General features: G+C 33.7%; 3 protein-coding genes across 4 annotated transcripts; 2 read left to right on the forward strand and 1 right to left on the reverse strand.

Moving 5' to 3' along the window:
* Positions 1–1,871: 1,871 nt before the first annotated feature.
* On the forward strand, positions 1,872–7,148 carry LOC18040846 (S-adenosylmethionine carrier 1, chloroplastic/mitochondrial). Its single transcript, XM_006434468.2, has 13 exons — positions 1,872–1,961; positions 2,088–2,166; positions 2,466–2,579; positions 2,861–2,943; positions 3,530–3,606; positions 4,439–4,529; positions 5,031–5,084; positions 5,159–5,254; positions 5,462–5,551; positions 5,764–5,815; positions 6,450–6,511; positions 6,612–6,692; positions 6,897–7,148. Exons 2-13 carry the CDS (start codon positions 2,127–2,129, stop codon positions 7,026–7,028), a joined length of 972 nt encoding a protein of 323 aa, XP_006434531.1. The 5' UTR covers positions 1,872–1,961; positions 2,088–2,126; the 3' UTR covers positions 7,029–7,148.
* A 3,665-nt stretch (positions 7,149–10,813) lies between these two features.
* LOC18040847 (probable choline kinase 3) lies at positions 10,814–13,771 on the forward strand. Its single transcript, XM_006434472.2, has 8 exons — positions 10,814–10,910; positions 11,276–11,681; positions 12,149–12,270; positions 12,348–12,543; positions 12,860–12,977; positions 13,097–13,144; positions 13,272–13,372; positions 13,457–13,771. The coding sequence occupies exons 2-8, from the start codon at positions 11,331–11,333 to the stop codon at positions 13,622–13,624; spliced, it is 1,104 nt and encodes a 367-aa protein (XP_006434535.1). The 5' UTR covers positions 10,814–10,910; positions 11,276–11,330; the 3' UTR covers positions 13,625–13,771.
* Positions 13,772–13,964: 193 nt separating this feature from the next.
* On the reverse strand, positions 13,965–16,983 carry LOC18042277 (dehydrogenase/reductase SDR family member 12). Of its 2 annotated transcripts, XM_006434474.2 has the most exons (10): positions 16,911–16,983; positions 16,756–16,817; positions 16,216–16,335; positions 15,832–15,931; positions 15,575–15,655; positions 15,245–15,294; positions 14,981–15,131; positions 14,842–14,898; positions 14,454–14,575; positions 13,965–14,369 (listed from the first exon to the last, which is right to left on the reverse strand). In XM_006434474.2, the coding sequence occupies exons 1-10, from the start codon at positions 16,977–16,979 to the stop codon at positions 14,162–14,164; spliced, it is 1,020 nt and encodes a 339-aa protein (XP_006434537.1). In that variant the 5' UTR covers positions 16,980–16,983; the 3' UTR covers positions 13,965–14,161. The 2 variants fall into 2 exon arrangements, with proteins under 2 accessions (XP_006434537.1, XP_024038688.1); XM_024182920.1 differs by lacking the exon at positions 16,216–16,335.
* Positions 16,984–17,627: the final 644 nt, after the last annotated feature.

Here is a 17,627-nt window from a genome sequence, read left to right on the forward strand (position 1 = left end):
TAACATAAAACGCAAAACTAAAAACATAAAATAACATGAAGTAAAAAATTAAATTCATATGGAAAACAAAATTTCATCCGTATCACAACAAAAACAAATCCATTTTACTTATACCAAAATCAAATTATTGAGAAGATACTTTGATTGCAAGGCTTTCCAAGCCGTGGTGTTTGACATCCCGGCTGTCCCGTTTTGCTCACGTGGCTCCACGAGCATCGCGGCCGGTTTAAACACTAAATAATATAATTAATTACTTCACCACATTATTAGCATGGCGTTTAAATTAACTATTAGATTTGATTGATGATTCCACCTAAAAGGGTCAATAATCAAGGGCATTTTGGGAATACAAAAGCACACTCCAGATGTGAAAGTAATCTTTTTACGGAATAAACTTTGCAATTGCGGATCACCTGATCTGATATAAATTAAAATAATTGCTCGATTAACTTGCACGATTAGAAAAGGTCAATGGGATGCATGTTAGGGGCATTTTGGTCATTTAGAAGCAACAACCTACGGGCACTGAATTCCAAAACGCCCCAAAAAGCGAAGGTGACCCTACACATGGCACATGGGCCAACTTATTATCCCCATCGTCGCTATCTGCGGCTGTTGCCACAGCTCCCTTTGATAAAATTTCTATTAATTTATTTCTTCAAATTATACAATTTATTGTATTTTTTTTTCCCACTGCAACATTTAGATATATTTTCCTTTCCAAATTTTCTCTTTATTTTGCAACTTTACTACCGATATATGTATAATAAAAATTTTTATGATAAAAATTTCTTTGAGTGGACAAAATTATGATAATTTTTTTTTATCTTCTAGAAAATTCAAAAAATAAAATAAAATAAAATCATTAAATAAAATTTTATTAATCCCACAAATATCTTGTCATGACTTTTAGTATGCTTGCGTTCCTTTCTCATTTTTTTTTATTTGTTTATCACAAAGAAAATCCAAGTCAAAAGTTCTTCATCGACTAATAGAAAAGTGTCACGCTAGATACCAGAGGATACTGCTTACAGCAACAACTTGGGCAGGATTGAAGAAAACAAAAGAAAATAATAGAATCTTTTGGAGTTAGGATCTTTGAATCTTTAAGCTTTATTATCATCAATACAAACAACAATCACTTTCGGGAACTACTGCCTTACGTTTAACGTACGATACAACTTTCTTTACAACAATAAATTTTATTAAAATTTATTTTTTTAGTTGTGTGAGAGAGAATATCTTATGTTTAGACAAATTTCTACTTTCGTAATATTGGAAAATTATTTTTGGGAATGTGTTATTCTCGCAATAACAATATTTTTTTTTTCTTAGTATGAGTTTGTATATGTTATATTAACACAAATCCGTCTTAATAGAGATAACGATAAATTATAAGGCTAATTTAGTCATTTTAATAGGGATCACAATTAGGGACTTTATACATGACTTAATTAAGGCTATAAGTGGGAGCTGGAATTAAGTGTGGGATTAAACTAATTTTTGAGATAAAATATTAGATTACGTTTAACATAATTAAATTATATTTAAGTTGGATTATACGTAGAGTTGATTTATGTCTGGTACAATATTTGATTAGATTTAAATGAAATTCAATAATATTTAAGTTTATATTTAAATTTAAAATTAATTTTAACTTAAATACTATTTAACTCCATTTAAATATAATATAATATAATACTGTACTAAATATATATATCATCATTTTATATAATTTAATCTAACTTAATTTTAATATTTAATTAATTTAATCTTGCGTGTTAAATCGTAACCAAATAAAAAAAAAATAGTCCCCCAGAGTTAAAAAAATATAAAACTGAAAGACCCACCATATGTTGATATTTATTGCCCATTTACAAATATAAAATCACTTTATAAAAAACCAGCTTATCACTGACCTGATCTTGCTGTGAAGAAGGACGAAAAGGCTTTCAAATAATGTAAGTAATTAATACTAAGTCTTTACAAATTAACAAATACCCAATTAATATTTATTCTCTGCTGCTTAGTTTTCTGATCTCTACAATTTAACTCTCTTTTTAATTTTCCGATTAATTTCATTCCAGTTTGTAGCTAAGCTGACCTTTCAAAGTTGAAACCGATCAATGGCCATGAATGCTAGCAGCTCTCCGACAAAATCATCTGGTATTGTTGATTAATCCTCTGATTGATTCTGTTTTGGTTTTTGGTTGCCGTCAAATTGTTTGCTGGTCAAATGAAACTATAATTTTCCCCCCCCAAAAAAAAAAAAAAAAATTAAGAGAATGTAAGAATGATGTGGTACACGTGGCAGTATATGCTACACATTCAACCTTTTCCCCGCAATCTAACGTGTTATCAAGCATATTACCTCGTTTAACCAATTTTATTAGCTTATTTTGTCTTTTTATCTTCACTTGTCCACTACTTTAATGTCGCAGCAGTAATCAGTTATGGTTTTACAGATGAGTTGGTGTTGAAGAGCAAGTTGTGGAATGGTAGGGATGAACCAAGAGTGGCTTTCGCATCTGTTAGTGCGGAAGAAGATAAGCCGTTTAACTTCTTACATGTTTTATTCGGTATGTTGTATGGATATTACAAATATGTTTTAAAATTTTTAATGCCTATTAATCAAGTTTTATAGCAGATTAATAGCTGATTTTATTTGAAGTTATTTCAATTTGTACAAAATTGGAACAAACATCTAGGGAACAAACATCTAGGAAACAAACAATTCATTCAGTCGTGGACTTCCTTGAGTTGTCAGCATATTGATGCTTATATTTCTTCAGATGTGAATCTCATGTTGCCACCATATCACAAAGCTAGCTTGCCCATGTACTGCACATGGCTTTTGCAGATTGTGCTATAGCTGGAGGCACTGCTGGTGTTTTTGTTGAAGCAGCTTTGTACCCAATTGATACTATTAAAACTAGACTTCAGGTAGGCTGACCGTCAACAACATTCTTCTTTCTTGTCTGTTCCTTTTATTGTCAATTTTAGAGTTACCCCAGGTTCGTTTTACTGATCTTGAATTTAAAGATAAAAGGAGCTAAATATTTTACAATTAATTATATCAAATTTTCTTTTGACTGCTTGTAATAATGGCAGGCAGTTGCTGTTACTTTGTTCTGTATTACATTGGTTAGTTGCTGTTACGAAACATTGAACCTGCTTGACCATTTTTGGTTTTATGTTCTGCATTACTATTGGATTAGTTAGACTTACAGGTTCTTTTCTTAATCATGTTATCCGTAAGTAAAAAGAGGTTAATTAAGAATTTTCCAGAAAGGTATATGCCACACTCAGTAAATGAGTTAACAGTGAGTCACTCTGTCCCAAGAATGGAAAATATTACTAGTGTCATGCCATTTTATTTCTTTCCATCAAGCCCAGATGCTCAGTCCACTATGATCCTATATAGCCTTTTGATGTGATAATGGATTATGACAATGTGTAGCATTGGCTGAAATTCTTGATAATTTCATGTTATTAAATAAATTTTGACTGTGTATTGGTTCATTGTTAGGCAGCTCATGGTGGAGGGAAAATTAATTTGAAGGGTCTATATTCTGGTTTGGTTGGAAATCTTGCTGGTGTCTTCCCGTAAGTGTTTTTATTTGCAAATTTTCTGTTGCACAGGGATCATTCTGTGGTTTATTACCTTTTCAATGGAATTGCATACATTAAGCAGCAAGGATGCAGTGAGGACAAATATATTATGCATGCGTTGTGAATTTGTGGTGGCAACTATGCTATGACTGGCAGTATTTATCCATGTTGATTTTACTGTTTGTCAATCTAAAATGATCTTATTTGGTAGTACATGAAGGCAACACATACTTGAATTATTATATCAATGTAGCTTTTGGTTGAAGGAATCAAATATGCTTAATTATGGATTGGGCTGAGGATAGTGGCATGTGGATTGGGTTTGAATATGATCAGCTTTGGAGATGTTGTTGCTGAGCTGAGTTGTTTTGTCATCAAAGTAGTTGAAGACATTGGATGAGTGAAACTGATTGGCTTGCTCGCTCAGATCTATTGTCTCTTATATCTTGCTGCGTCTTTTTCTTCACTCAGATTTGTTTTCTCCCATTGGACAGAAAAGAAAAATTGATGTGGATATAACATCCAATAGAATAGGAAAAAAAAATTAATCATAAATTTTTTATTCTTCTTTGCTGAAGCATTCATAGAATATCTGAAAATGTCAAATCTCCTTCGTAGTTAGGCATTTTTCTGTGATGGGTGCAATTCGGATTGTTTAACTGTTTTTTGGCTTCTTGATGGTTCAATGCACCAGTTTAGGTCTTAATTTGTTGATCATTTTGAGTGGAACTTATGTTATAATGCTTTTTCTGTTTTCTCTCTCCCTATTTTTCCCCCACAGTTTTGTGCGATGCATCTGGTTGATGAAATTTTTTATTCTTTGCAGGGCTTCTGCCATATTTCTTGGCATATATGAACCTGTGAAGCAGAAGTTGTTAGAGACCTTCCCTGAAAACCTAAGTGCTTTTGCTCATCTGGTGAGTCTACTGGCTTAGCAAAATATCAAGCTGCAAGAACAAAATGGCCAGAGCTCCAACCAAGCTTTGATTTTTTTCCCCCCTCCTTCCATAATCTCTATGTTAACATGGCATATATAACCTTGGATCTAAGGGATGATATAGTGCATACTTCTCTCTATATACTTCTACTTGTAAAGCATGAGACCAGTTTATAAGAACAAAAAGATGCATGTTCATGCGTGTAAGTTTCCTTTGTATTGTCTAGGGATTTTTAGCCTGGATTTACGTTGATGACTATAGATTGAAACCATTTATGAATCTTTATTAGCTGTTTATGAATTTGTCTATTATATACTTCCTGGACATTGTGCAGTTGTTTGAATTTTATCAACGGAAGATTGGTCTCAAATCTGTCTTTCTTCTTATGAATCTCCTTTAATTGTAACATAGGGAACTTTTACTTCTAGCTGCAGGATCATGCATTTTTCTGTCATGTAAAAATCTTAAGACATCATTCAGACTGCAGGTGCAGTTGGAGGGGCTGCTTCTTCTCTTGTTCGTGTACCAACAGAGGTATTTAAGTTTGTATCTTAATTTGCAATATTTAATCTTGTACCAGGACCCATTATCATGCTGAGACTTCCCAGGTGATCAAGCAGAGAATCCAGACTGGGCAATTCACTTCAGCTCCAGATGCTGTCCGCCTTATTGTTCGTAGGGAGGGCCTTAAAGGGCTTTTTGCGGTATGTAAATATTAGCTGTCTGAGTTTTCAAGTTGTCTGAGAACTGAAATGTTGTCTAAGGATTGCAAAGTTTTCTTATCATGATGTCAGTATTTGTAAAATTAAAGTAGAAGCTTGCATTTGTTCTACATGTACTTGAATTCTTGTCATGCATTTCAGTACTAATAGTTGTTGTACATGTCATGATTGTTGTTTCTAAAATTGTAGGGATATGGATCCTTTTTGTTGCGAGACTTGCCTTTTGACGCTATTCAATTTTGCATCTACGAGCAGCTCTTGCTAGGTTATAAGCTAGCAGTAAGTGTAACTACTATAGTAACTGACATATCATTGCAAATGTTCACTTGGTAATAGATTGCCTTTTTAGCGCAGTGGAACTTTGGGTTTTCACATATTTGTTAAGTACGAATCCTTGAAGCCCAGTTGTCTAACTCAAAGAATACCAATGCCCTTGATAAAGCAATCTCTTTGGAGTGAGTTAGCTTATGTTCATGACTAATTTTCTGCAGGCACGACGAAGTTTGAGCAACGCTGAGAACGCAATTGTCGGTGCTTTTGCAGGTAATTTGACAATCCCATATGACTTTTAAGTGTGCCTGGAGTTGTTTATATGCTGCTCTTGTGCTGAGCACCTACTTTTGCTTCCTTTCACTGTGGTAATATTTTCTGTTATTATCCCGAACTGCGTTGATTAATAATATTTTAGGAAAGCAAACAACGTAAACCTCCAAAGGCTCTATTTCCGTATATCGTTTCCCTATCTAATTGCTGTATTAAATTGTAGCATGAAGACACTCAACTTGTACATCCTTTCTTTTCAAATATATAAAAGAAGAGCTTGTTTTTTTATATTAGCCATACAAATTCCTAATGTTTTTAACTCTCTCTTTTTTTTTAATTAAGTGAATGAATTCCAAGATAATTGTAAAGTATATGTGCACCAATATAATGAGTGCACTAATTGTCTCTCCTTATTGATTCTGCTTACACTCCAATGCTTCCTAAATAATTTCTTGCATGCCACTTCTAGTCCCACTTAATAATAAGACTTTTACAAAATAAACACCCCCAATCTATATAGACATGAATCCCTGTAGATTATTTCCCAAATAGACTATACTTGGCATAGGATCCCAGCACGTTCTTAGCAATACATTTTGTGAATATCCTGGAATTGAGTTCCTTTTGGCTGCAGGAGCAATAACTGGAGCCGTAACCGCGCCTCTTGATGTGATAAAGACGCGGTTAATGGTTCAGGTAAGACATTTTTTTTCTTATTTCGTAAATCATATGTCATGAATAGACATGCTATCTATCATTTCTTTCCGTTTTCATTTCTGTTTTCCATTGCTTGCAGGGTTCAGCAAACCAGTACAAAGGGATATGTGATTGTGTTAGTACTATCGCAAGAGAAGAAGGAATTTCTACTCTTTTTAAGGTTCGGTGGATACACTGAAACCTATATTATTTCAGAGTTGTGAATCTTGTGATGTCGCGAGTGTAATAATGTATTTCTTTATTTCTTCCTTCCATTCGTCTTGGTGTGGCTACAAGAAACAGATTCAGTTGGCTGAAAACTTGCTATGTACTTGATAAAAATCATTTTTTTATAGTTGGTAATTCTTTTGGCTATCTGCTGCAGGGAATGGGGCGTAGAGTACTGTGGATCGGCATCGGAGGCTCGATTTTCTTTGGTGTTCTTGAGAAAACGAAAGAGGTGCTTGCCCAGAGACACTTCAATTCTCAGGATTCAAGCTCGTTCAAACTGGATTGACTTTCAGCTTTTTAACGAGCAGTTTTTAAGATCTAATAGCGGGGACTCATCTTCATCTAGCTTTTTATTTCAGATTGAATAACTGAGACTTTGCGTCTAAAGTTCAAGTCAGACGGTTAATTAAATTCAACTGTTAGCAGCATTTGATATTTATAAGTAACGATCGATCATCACGTTTTCTACGATTAAAAATTAAATGCCATCAATAATTAAAAAAGTAAATGAAGCATCCAAATTCTATGGTTACAAATACCATCCCTTTCTTTAAATGTAATTATACGTGCTTATCTAAATTATCATAAAGTCTGTTTGAAGGTATACCGTCAATTATCAGAAAATTGAAACAATTGAAGAATAAAATAGCATGATATGCGATTATATTCCCCCAGTCTTTTTAATGTGGAATTGAGAATCACTTTTGATCATACGAATTCTTTTTTTTTTTTTTTTTTTGAAGACCTCTTCTAATGGCGTATTAAATTATTGCAATATGTCAGCACCGACGGCAAAAATAAATATGATGAACCGGAAATTTTTAAGCATACATATTCATTTACTTTCAACTCTACATGATCATTCCTACATGCATATTTTCCCAGAAATTAACATAGCGGTGAGAAGAAATATCTAGAGCTACAGATATGCGTGCATAAGAATTGTAAAATATACAATATCGTGACAACATTTCCCAAAAAACCAAAAAAAAAAAAAAATCAAATGAATTTACTCTAAATTGTGACAGTATATAATGTTATCCTGATTGTTGTAGCTCGCTTGCATCATCGATCTCTCTTCATTACGGTGGCTTAAACTCCCCGCTTAAGAAAGCAGCCTGACGTTTTGAAAGATACCGAATTGATTAATTGAAGGGTTAAAGAAATTAACCAAACTAGTCAACATTTTTTTTTTAGTAGCAACTTAATGCTATACATCTTAAAAAATTTCATCTCAAATGATGCAGTATTCGTTAATTATTTGCTGAAGTAAGATAATTAATTCATTTAAATATTTTAAAAAATTATATCAATACATCATATATAAATTTGAGAATAAATTTGAAATAAAATATAAAAAGTTCCTATAATTTATTATAAGTATAAGCGCCTAAATTGGCTTTTGGAGGGTCCAAAAGTCACGACGAGCGTATATGATTACAGACTTTTTCTCTTTAAAAGTAAATGGAGCATCCAAAGTCCATGGTTACAAACAACAACCCTTTCCTTCAAAGCACGAACATATGACCATGGGTGCTTATCTAAATTGTCGTACAGTCAAAGTTTGAAGGGACCATCAATCCTTAAAGCAATTGAGAATCTGATAATGGAACTGAGAATCAGTTTTGGTCCCACAAAAAAAAAAAGTAAAAAAAAAACCGAGAATTTTCTTTTAACAGGATTATATAACGAAAGTATCTTATGATGATATGACGTTTATTTAAAATTTAAATATATTTATTAAAAATATAATTTGAGGATGGATTAAAATTAGTTCGAAAATGTACTTTCATAATTATTTCAGGAGATATTTATCCAACTAATAATTATAAAAAAAAAAAAAGAAAGAAGAAAAATATATGTTATAAGTCTTCCAATAATAAAAACTCCAATCTGTGAAGTTTTGTCAACTAGGTTAGTGCCTCCATGGCTTATTACGAGAATCCTTTCAAATCTCTTCTGATGTTGTATTAAATTATTGCAATATGTAGGTGGTTCCTTAGTATTAAACTATATATGTTAGAAGATCGGCAACCTATATTTATGTCTCGAATCCGGATGCTAATGTTATAATAAAAAGTCTTTACTTGTGTTTCGCCGCCGCTTAAAAGACTAAGGCTCCGTTTGGTACAACTTATTAAATAGAGCTTATAACAGTAGAGCTTATACCAATAGAGCTTTTGGACAAAAAGTCATTGGCTGTTTGGTTGTCAATAAAAAATGTACTTTTGAACCATTAAACTGTGTGATATTTTTTATATTATATATTTTTAGAAAAGCTTTATAACCTCTACTCCCAAAAGCTCAAATTTTGGGCTTTTGATAGTAGAGGTAAATTAGCTTATTTAAGCTAAAAAAACTCTACTAAAAAAATAACCAAACACTATAAAAATTTTTAAAAAATGTTTAAACGATTAAATAAGCTCTTATGGCTCTTAAATAAGTAATACCAAACAGGCACTAAATCAACGCTAAAAAAAAAAAAAAAACGAATGTGATTTTTTAAAGAATACTTGCCGACCAATTCAAAAAAAAAATTAATAATAAAAATAAAAAAAGGACTATCTTCTTCTGCCGACAAAGCTCACGCGTTATCCACACGGTGTCTAGGTAAAACGGTTTCCCCTAGAACTCGTGTTTAATTTATTATTAGAAAAATAAATTACGTGGTGGTTGTATGTTTACCGATCCGAAGGTTAAAAGAAAAAGAAAAAGAAAAAAAAAATCAGATTACGCGGCGGCATTATCACACGTATGATATATATTTAATAATAATATAAATTGCGCGGCGGTGTAAAAGCTAAAAAGTCGTTGACATAATAAACAGTGGCCTCCTGGCCTCTTCCCTATCTATCTAAACAGACAGACGATAAACTTTATTTGTTCTCTTAATCTAATCATTTACTTTTAAATAAATATAAATCAGTGACTTGCCTTTTTTTTTTTTCTTTTTTAATAATTTGAAAGGTTGAGAGTCGAATTCCTGTCAATAATCTAAATGCCCATCAGCAAAGCAAAGACCCTATCGTTATAAATAGAAATATAAATAGAATAAATCTTTGATTAAATAAAAATATACAAAATCTTTATATTTTGGGGGGGAAGTTTAAATAAGAAGAGACTGTAACGTGTACACAAAACAAACGCACTCAAGGTCAAAGGCTCAAGCTTTGTTTTGCTCGCCCGACTCAGTCTGTCACTGTGATATTTTAGAAAAAAACTCAAAAAGTGTTTATTCGTTCCAACTTTCTAAGCCTTAAATAATAATAATAATAATAATAATGCCTGTCGACTTCCTGCGGTTGACATTCATTTTATGCTAATGGCCTTTTGGCAAATAACATTGAACTCCTTATTATTTTAAATTTGCTCATTTGAAGACATAGTTTGCTCATTTGTCTGAATAGGTCCCCGGCCGGTATTAAAATTAACAAAGTATGCTTAAAATGTTGAATTTTAATAATAACTGCAATATTAGAGTATGTAAATTAAAGCGTCTTCTTGTGAAAGAACTTGTGTTTGACAAAACATAATAAATCATAAAATGACTAAATTATCCCTATAAATATGAAACTATGACTATCATAATGATAGTGTAGCTCGTAAACTATCAATAAAGAATATTTTAGTTATTTCACTATGAGATTAGGAGGACCTATTTCATATAAATGGACAAACTATGCCTCACTTGAGAAATTGTAAAAAGTATCAGGGATCTATATGTTATTATTCTTTTTACTTTCTTTACCTGAATCTCGTATCAAGTAAGTTGATCAGTGTTTGTTCTTGTCCTTACTTTCGCAGAATCTCCAGCAAGATTCAACCTCCGCGTCCACGCTGTCAGCTCATGATTGGTCGGTTCCCATTTTCTCTCGAACCCTTACAAGTCACCGTATCTATAAATTCCAACTCCAATCCAATGTGAATGGAGCGCTGTTCATGTCTCTAGCGAAGAAAGGCGAGGCAATTAAGCTTCCACTTTTTCAACAGTCAAACTTTCAAATAAAAAAAATTAAAAAATTAAAACCATTTTTAATATCTGTCTTTTCTTTTTTTAATTTTCAATTTTTATTTCTTTTTTCTGACTTTATAAAGCTGGCGAGAGCCTTGGCATTATTTTGCCTTGCTTTCATCGTTCCTGACAACTCAGTTTTTCTCTTCCTCTTAGGTGAGATCTTTATTCTTTCTCATTAATTATTTAGATTCTTTCTTTTATATTTTCTAGATCCTTTCAATTCTCTGAGCCTATATCTCAACTGGGTTCTTTTTATTTTTCGCTCATCTTCTTGGATGTTGCTTCTTCATAGACACACACACACACACACAAACAGAGTTTGATATGATTCTTTTTTTTTTTTTTTTTTGTAAATTTTCATTTTGCTTCTTGATTCTTGACCACTTGTTCAGAAGAAATTTTGCTTTGTGTGTTGCCTGAATCTTTCACTTTAATTTTAGCACGATTGAGATTCAATCTTGAAAATTCATCATGTCCTTGATTTTATGTTCTTACTTTATTTACCTTTATTATTTCAGGTGAAGTTTTCAATTTTTGTTGCAATCACCACTTTGTGCTGAGCTGACTACAAGAATGGCTATAAAGACAACTGAATTGTTACCAAGTTCTTCTCCAGAAGAATTAAAGAAAGTTCTTCAATCAGTTGCTTCCGACTGGGGAGATGTTATCGATGATTCGGATGCATTGCAGGTGATTCCATTAAAAGGTGCAATGACTAATGAGGTTTACCAAATAGCGTGGCCTGCAAAAAATAATGGTCTTGTTAGAAACGTTTTGGTCCGGATTTATGGAGAAGGCGTCGAGGTTTTCTTCAATAGGGATGATGAAATTAGAACCTTTGAGTGCATGTCAAGCCAAGGCCAGGGGCCCAGGCTTCTCGGGCGGTTCGGTGATGGAAGAGTTGAGGAGTTCATTCATGCCAGGGTATGAATATATTGACATTTCCTTTAAATTTAGATTGATTGGTTAAAGATAGTGATAAAGAGTGAGGCCTGAGAAATCTTGATTTATGAAACAGAGTTCGTTCCAATTCTTCTGCTTACTGTTTTTATTGATCTGTCGTCTGAGCTTGAAGCTTCAGTAATCTCTGCATATTATTCGGAAAAGTTGTTTAACTTCTCTGTTAAACTCAATATGTATCCTGGTGAAATATAATTGCATAAACTACAGATCCTGCCATCCTAATTCTCATTCTCCGTCAGAAATAGTAAAAGGAAGAAAAAAAAATGCATCAGTTTCGCCTGAATATTTGATTCGAGTTGCATGACTTTACAGTCGAGTTTGGTCTGCATTATTTGAATTTGACAAGACTTAGTGCTCTTTCCCTACACATATATACCTTGCTTTACCGACAGTACTTATAAACATTTTCCATTTTGTTGAATTTCCAGACACTGTCGGCTGCTGACATCCGTGACCCCAAAATCTCTGAGTTGGTAGCGGCAAAGATGAGAGAATTTCATGATCTCAAAATGCCTGGTCCAAGGAAAGCACTACTATGGGACAGACTGAGGTACTGATATGTTTGGAGAAAGTTATTAGAGCTTCTTCCTTTCAGGACAGTAGATATCTAATGCTTTTCTTGCACAGGAGATGGGTTAGTGTGGCCAAAAGTTTCTGTTCTGCTAAAGATGCAAAGGAATTCTGCTTGTATACTCTGAAGGATGAAATCAGTATGCTGGAGAAAGAGTTGCCAAATGACCATCAAGAGATTGGCTTTTGTCACAATGATCTTCAGTATGGAAACATTATGATTGACGAAGAGACCAGCTCAATTACTATAATTGTAAGTTTTACTTTCTTACAGAACATGCTGAATTTTAAGAGAGCATGCACAAAGATCTTGTTATTTCTTGCCTTCTCTGACAATTCGCCAATGGTATGCACGTGGTGGTTGAGAATACTTTGTTTACAGCTTTAGAAATCTAAGTCTAAAAGCAAGCATAAAAGCAGTCTCAAGCATATATGCTTCAAACCATTTGGTGCATGCCTTTTCTGTCACCTTTTAACAATGTGATAAACAAATGAAATTATCAAACGTCTTTCTTAAAATTTACTATGATGAATATGTTTCTATTCTTTGATATTTTTTGTCGTCTCAGGATTATGAGTATGCTAGTTACAATCCTGTTGCATATGACCTTGCGAACCACTTCTGTGAAATGGCAGCAAATTACCACTCTGATACCCCTCACATTCTGGACTATAGCTTATACCCAGGTCAGTAGCTGCAGACACCAGCTTCTCCAGTGTTTTGTTATCTTCAAATCTACCTATGTTCGCTCTACTGCCTGCATTGGACTAATTAGTTTGCTTTTGTTAACTGCATTTGGCATCAGGCCTGGAGGATCGCCAAAGATTTATCAAGACATACCTTAGTTCTGCAGGTTAGTCCATATGTTTCTACTCCCTTTGTTCATTTGAAAAACAAGAAGCTAGATTGTGATTGATAACTTTAAATTTTCATTGTCATGGAATTCTGAAATTTATGGGACATTTCTTCAACGTTTACAGAGAAGCAACCCAGTGAAACTGAAGTAAATCAGCTGGTTGATGATGCAGAGAAATATACTCTTGCAAACCATATCTTCTGGGGCTTATGGGGACTAATTTCGGTAAGCATTTCAGCTTCTCATTTGTTCATTTCTCCCTTCATCTATATAAGCATGTTCAAATCATTAACTTCTGCTGATCTGCAGGCTTATGTGAACAAAATCGATTTCAATTACAAGGAATATGCAAGGCAAAGATTTCAGCAGTACTGGATGAAAAAGCAAGAACTCTTGAGCTCCTCAACCATTCGCCAGAAAATAAATGTAAATGGACACGTCAGCATAAGCCAAAAGATATTGTCAGATTCTTGCTGAATTTGTGTAAAATGAAAGGGAAAATGTATTTATCAAAGCTTTAGTACGCCTACTTTAGAATTATAAACATAACTGACTCAGATATTTTTGTTTGATCCGGTTGTAACTATTGATTCGGGTTACAGAATGTCCACTCTTTTCTGCTCAGTGATCTCTTATCATTTTATATAGTTATGCAATTTTTTTTTATATTTTTTTAATTCATAAACGTTTACATTTTCCTATGTAAGCATGAAAAAAATTTGGAAATCCATTACAATCAACCAACAAAAGATTGATATTTGAGCTATACGAGAAAGCAGAAATTGCTACAGACAGAAAAGTGAACTTAATCAATAATCAATTATTTCAGAAAACACATATTTTTAACAATAAATAATTTGTTTTAAGCAATTACAACCACATTGGATGAAGGATATTCTCAGCAAACACTACTGCCAAACCTACATTCTTCAACTTTAACTTGGTAAATCAAATTTACAATTCAAATTTCTATGAAGACATCAAAAAGTAGACAATATTGATAGCTTTAATTCATTAACGAAGGTTGGCCATGGAACGAAGAACATCCACAATGGGGTCAATTCTTGCATGAGAGGCAGCAGTAGCCGCAAACTTAAGGTGTTTAGGTGCTTCAGCCCTATCAAAATAAAATGAACCTGATACTAATTTCTCTTTTGGCTGTAAAGCCAACCAAAGGACTGTATCTGCACCTTCCTCACTCGTTCGAAGATTCCCGGCAAGCCTGAAACACATTTTGTAAGCTCATCAAGGAGTTGTGGATAAGAGAAATGGAGTTTCAGAGAGTGATCCCTATAAAGTGCCTCACCTTTCATTAAAACTAGGCATACTCTTGGCCACGCCAGGTGTCTCAGCCCACCCTGGGTGCATTGAGTAGAACCCAATCCCCTTCTCCTTGTACATTTCAGACCACTTTTCAGTTAGTGCCACCTGATATACAAGGAGAACTTTACATGAGAGTATTACTTATGAGAGAATGTAGCATCTCACTTGTTTCTCACAAAGTAGATAGTGAAAGTCTTTATTAACTCTGCCCAAGACATGCAACATCGACAAGTATTCTGCATAAAGCTCTTCACGTATCCACTTGGTGAAATTTACCACAACCATTTTATTTATTCTCTGTAATCTATGGTTAACATCATAAAATATCATAGGAAGGTTATGGTAACTACAGGTTAACAAAAGTTTCTGACCTGGACTCGCTTGTTTCGAGCATATTGTTCCATCCCATCAAAGCTTCCACTGTTAAACTGCATTAAGACCATTATTTGGAAGATCAGTGAGTCTCAATGATCGAATTTTGGCAGCCATGCAGTTCAAAGAAATAGTTACCTCTAGATCATCAGTTAAGTGAGCTGTATACATTCCTCCAGAGGAAACTGTGATCACTCGAGCATCAGGTGCAGCTTTCTCCAGCAAAGGAACCATTGATTCTGTTATGGTGTATGTGCCCAATACATTTACAGCAAAGTTTAACTCAAATCTGGAGTTACAGAGAAAATAAAATGGAAGAGCATGAATTTTCAGGGAGATCAAAATAGAGGCGACATATTTAATTTGTCCTTGAACACATAATACCAAGAAGTGATTATGTACCCTTCAGATGTGATTAATCGGTTATTTTCAAGCAAGCCAGCATTGTTAACCTAACGCAGTAAAGGACAGGGAAATCACATTTTTCATCAGTTTCAGAATAAAACCCAGTGATAGCTATCAACTGCAGCTTACATGCATAGCTCCAAGCCCAAGGGCTATGATTAAGTATAAAAAATATTGATTCATGCATTTAAAAAAAAAAAGAAAAGGAATATTTCAATGTCTGGACAAAATATATGTACGTAACCAAAAAAGTATAACTTGGTTGTTTAATCATGTAAAATGATGCATTTCAAATGTACTTTGTAGCAAAAGGTAAGGGAGCTTTACCAAAACATGAACTGGCTTATTCTTTAGTGAAAACCTGTTCGCAAAAGACTTGATCTCGGTGATAGATGAAAGATCGCACAGCTGCAAGCTAAAATTAATTAGCAATTTTAAGAGCAAAACACAAGGGGAAAAGTTTGCAGCCAAATATCGAATTGGCAATTACAAAAATTTGAGAATTTAATGAAGCTCTGATTCACAGAAGCAGTATTAAAGAGATATATCAAAGAGTAAATTAAGAAGTAAAGGAAGAAGAATACCTCCAGATGAACATTTTCATTGCCTGTCTTAGACCGAATTGCAGAAAGAGCAGTTTCTCCTTTCTCTTTACTGCGACAAACCATATAGACAGTGGCCCCACTGAAGAGACATTCAACAACAGATGTCAGCTGCAAAATATTTTGTCTAAGAACAACCAGCAATATTTAACTTGATTTGTTTTTTTTTTTTTTTTTTTAAGGTAATGGGGTGGGCAAAGCCACAATCCATTTTTTGGCCCCTTACCTCCGCCAAGATTCGAAGCTAGGTTGCTAGCCAAATAAAGCTGCTTGAAAATTACTCAGCCACGCCCTTGGGGGCAAAAAATTTAGCAATATTCAACTTGATAAATCAAATAATCAGCAGAACATACAGAAGATCAATACCGAGAAGCAAGACCCTCAGCGGTAGCATAACCAATGCCAGCATTTGCTCCTGTAACTACGCAATTTTTCCCTTCTATGCGAGCTTGCATATCTTCAGGTTTGAAATTTTTTGAGTGTTCTCTATAAACCAAAAAGTTAACAAACAAAAACTACTCATTTCTAGTGTACTGACCAAAGAAACGATTCCCACTAACTTGTTCTTTCACAGAATCATTACCCAGAAATGATGATATTGTGGATCATTAGGACAAGTAATTTGACTATAATGCTCATAACTTCAGAAAGAAAATGATGATAAAAAAAGAGTGGTCCTATATATACTAATCAATGCGATAGCAAAGGCTACGAAACATCAAGGAGATTTGAGTTAAATAATCCGTGTGTCTGCATTCGATAAATTTGTTAAGATGAGTACGAGATCATAAGCTTCTAAAACTGACACAAAATAAACAAACAAATGCAGCATCCTTATACATCATTTGATTCGTTTACATCAATTTCTTTTCAAATTTGGGAAATACACAGATGAATTTAGCTTACTTGAAGCCGTTTTTGGTGAAATTCATGTAGCCATACACACCAAAAGCTGCAACTCTCCATTTCTGTTGAAACAAAAATCAAATTCTGTTAAACGAAATTAATCGTTGGTGATATAGCAAATATTATACAATGTTCAAGGTGTGAATTTGATGTACTTTGAGGAGGAACATTGAGAGTTGTGTGGGTGAAATCTGTACTCGAAAGTTAAGCGTCGGACTTTGCATGATAAAATTTTTTAATTAAAATTAAAATTTTAAATCGTATTTTGGAGGACGAAATTTCGTTTGCGGTTTTGCTACGTGGCAACATATCTACCACTTACTATTTGGGCCTTTTTGGGAAAGGTTGAGTTTGGCACTTGGGCCCATCAATGACTGTACATTTAGCCCAAACATTGGCATCTTTTAATTCGGATAATAAAATTAAGGAACCCTAATTTCTAGTGACATCACAATCAGATACATAATTTGTAATCTGCGCACAGGTCAAGTTAGTAATTTTCACCTTAAAGAGTTTTCCCATTTTTTTATATTTTTTGCATTTGGGTTCTTGAGTTTGCCATTCTTTTTTCAGATGGTTTCCTGAACCGTTAGCGTTGTAGATTTACATTTTTTTTTCTTTTATGCACATTTTTCTTCAGACAATCAATTTGACTTGGTTTTGCCCGCACTTTAAAGGAAATGAGGGACTGCTATTTTGAAGGAACTCCTCACAGCCCTTTACCTTCTTTTTATCTCCCACTAATGGGCAAATATCTACTTTGAGTAATAGGGAACGAGCCCCATAGGACTTGAACTATTATATATTGAGGGTATGAATACCACTAGGCTATAAGCTAAATGTAAAATATAATGAACCTGAAATATTTAAAA

Source organism: Citrus clementina, unplaced genomic scaffold (assembly GCF_000493195.1).
Source record: "Citrus clementina cultivar Clemenules unplaced genomic scaffold, Citrus_clementina_v1.0 scaffold_5, whole genome shotgun sequence".
NCBI lineage: Eukaryota > Viridiplantae > Streptophyta > Magnoliopsida > Sapindales > Rutaceae > Citrus > Citrus x clementina.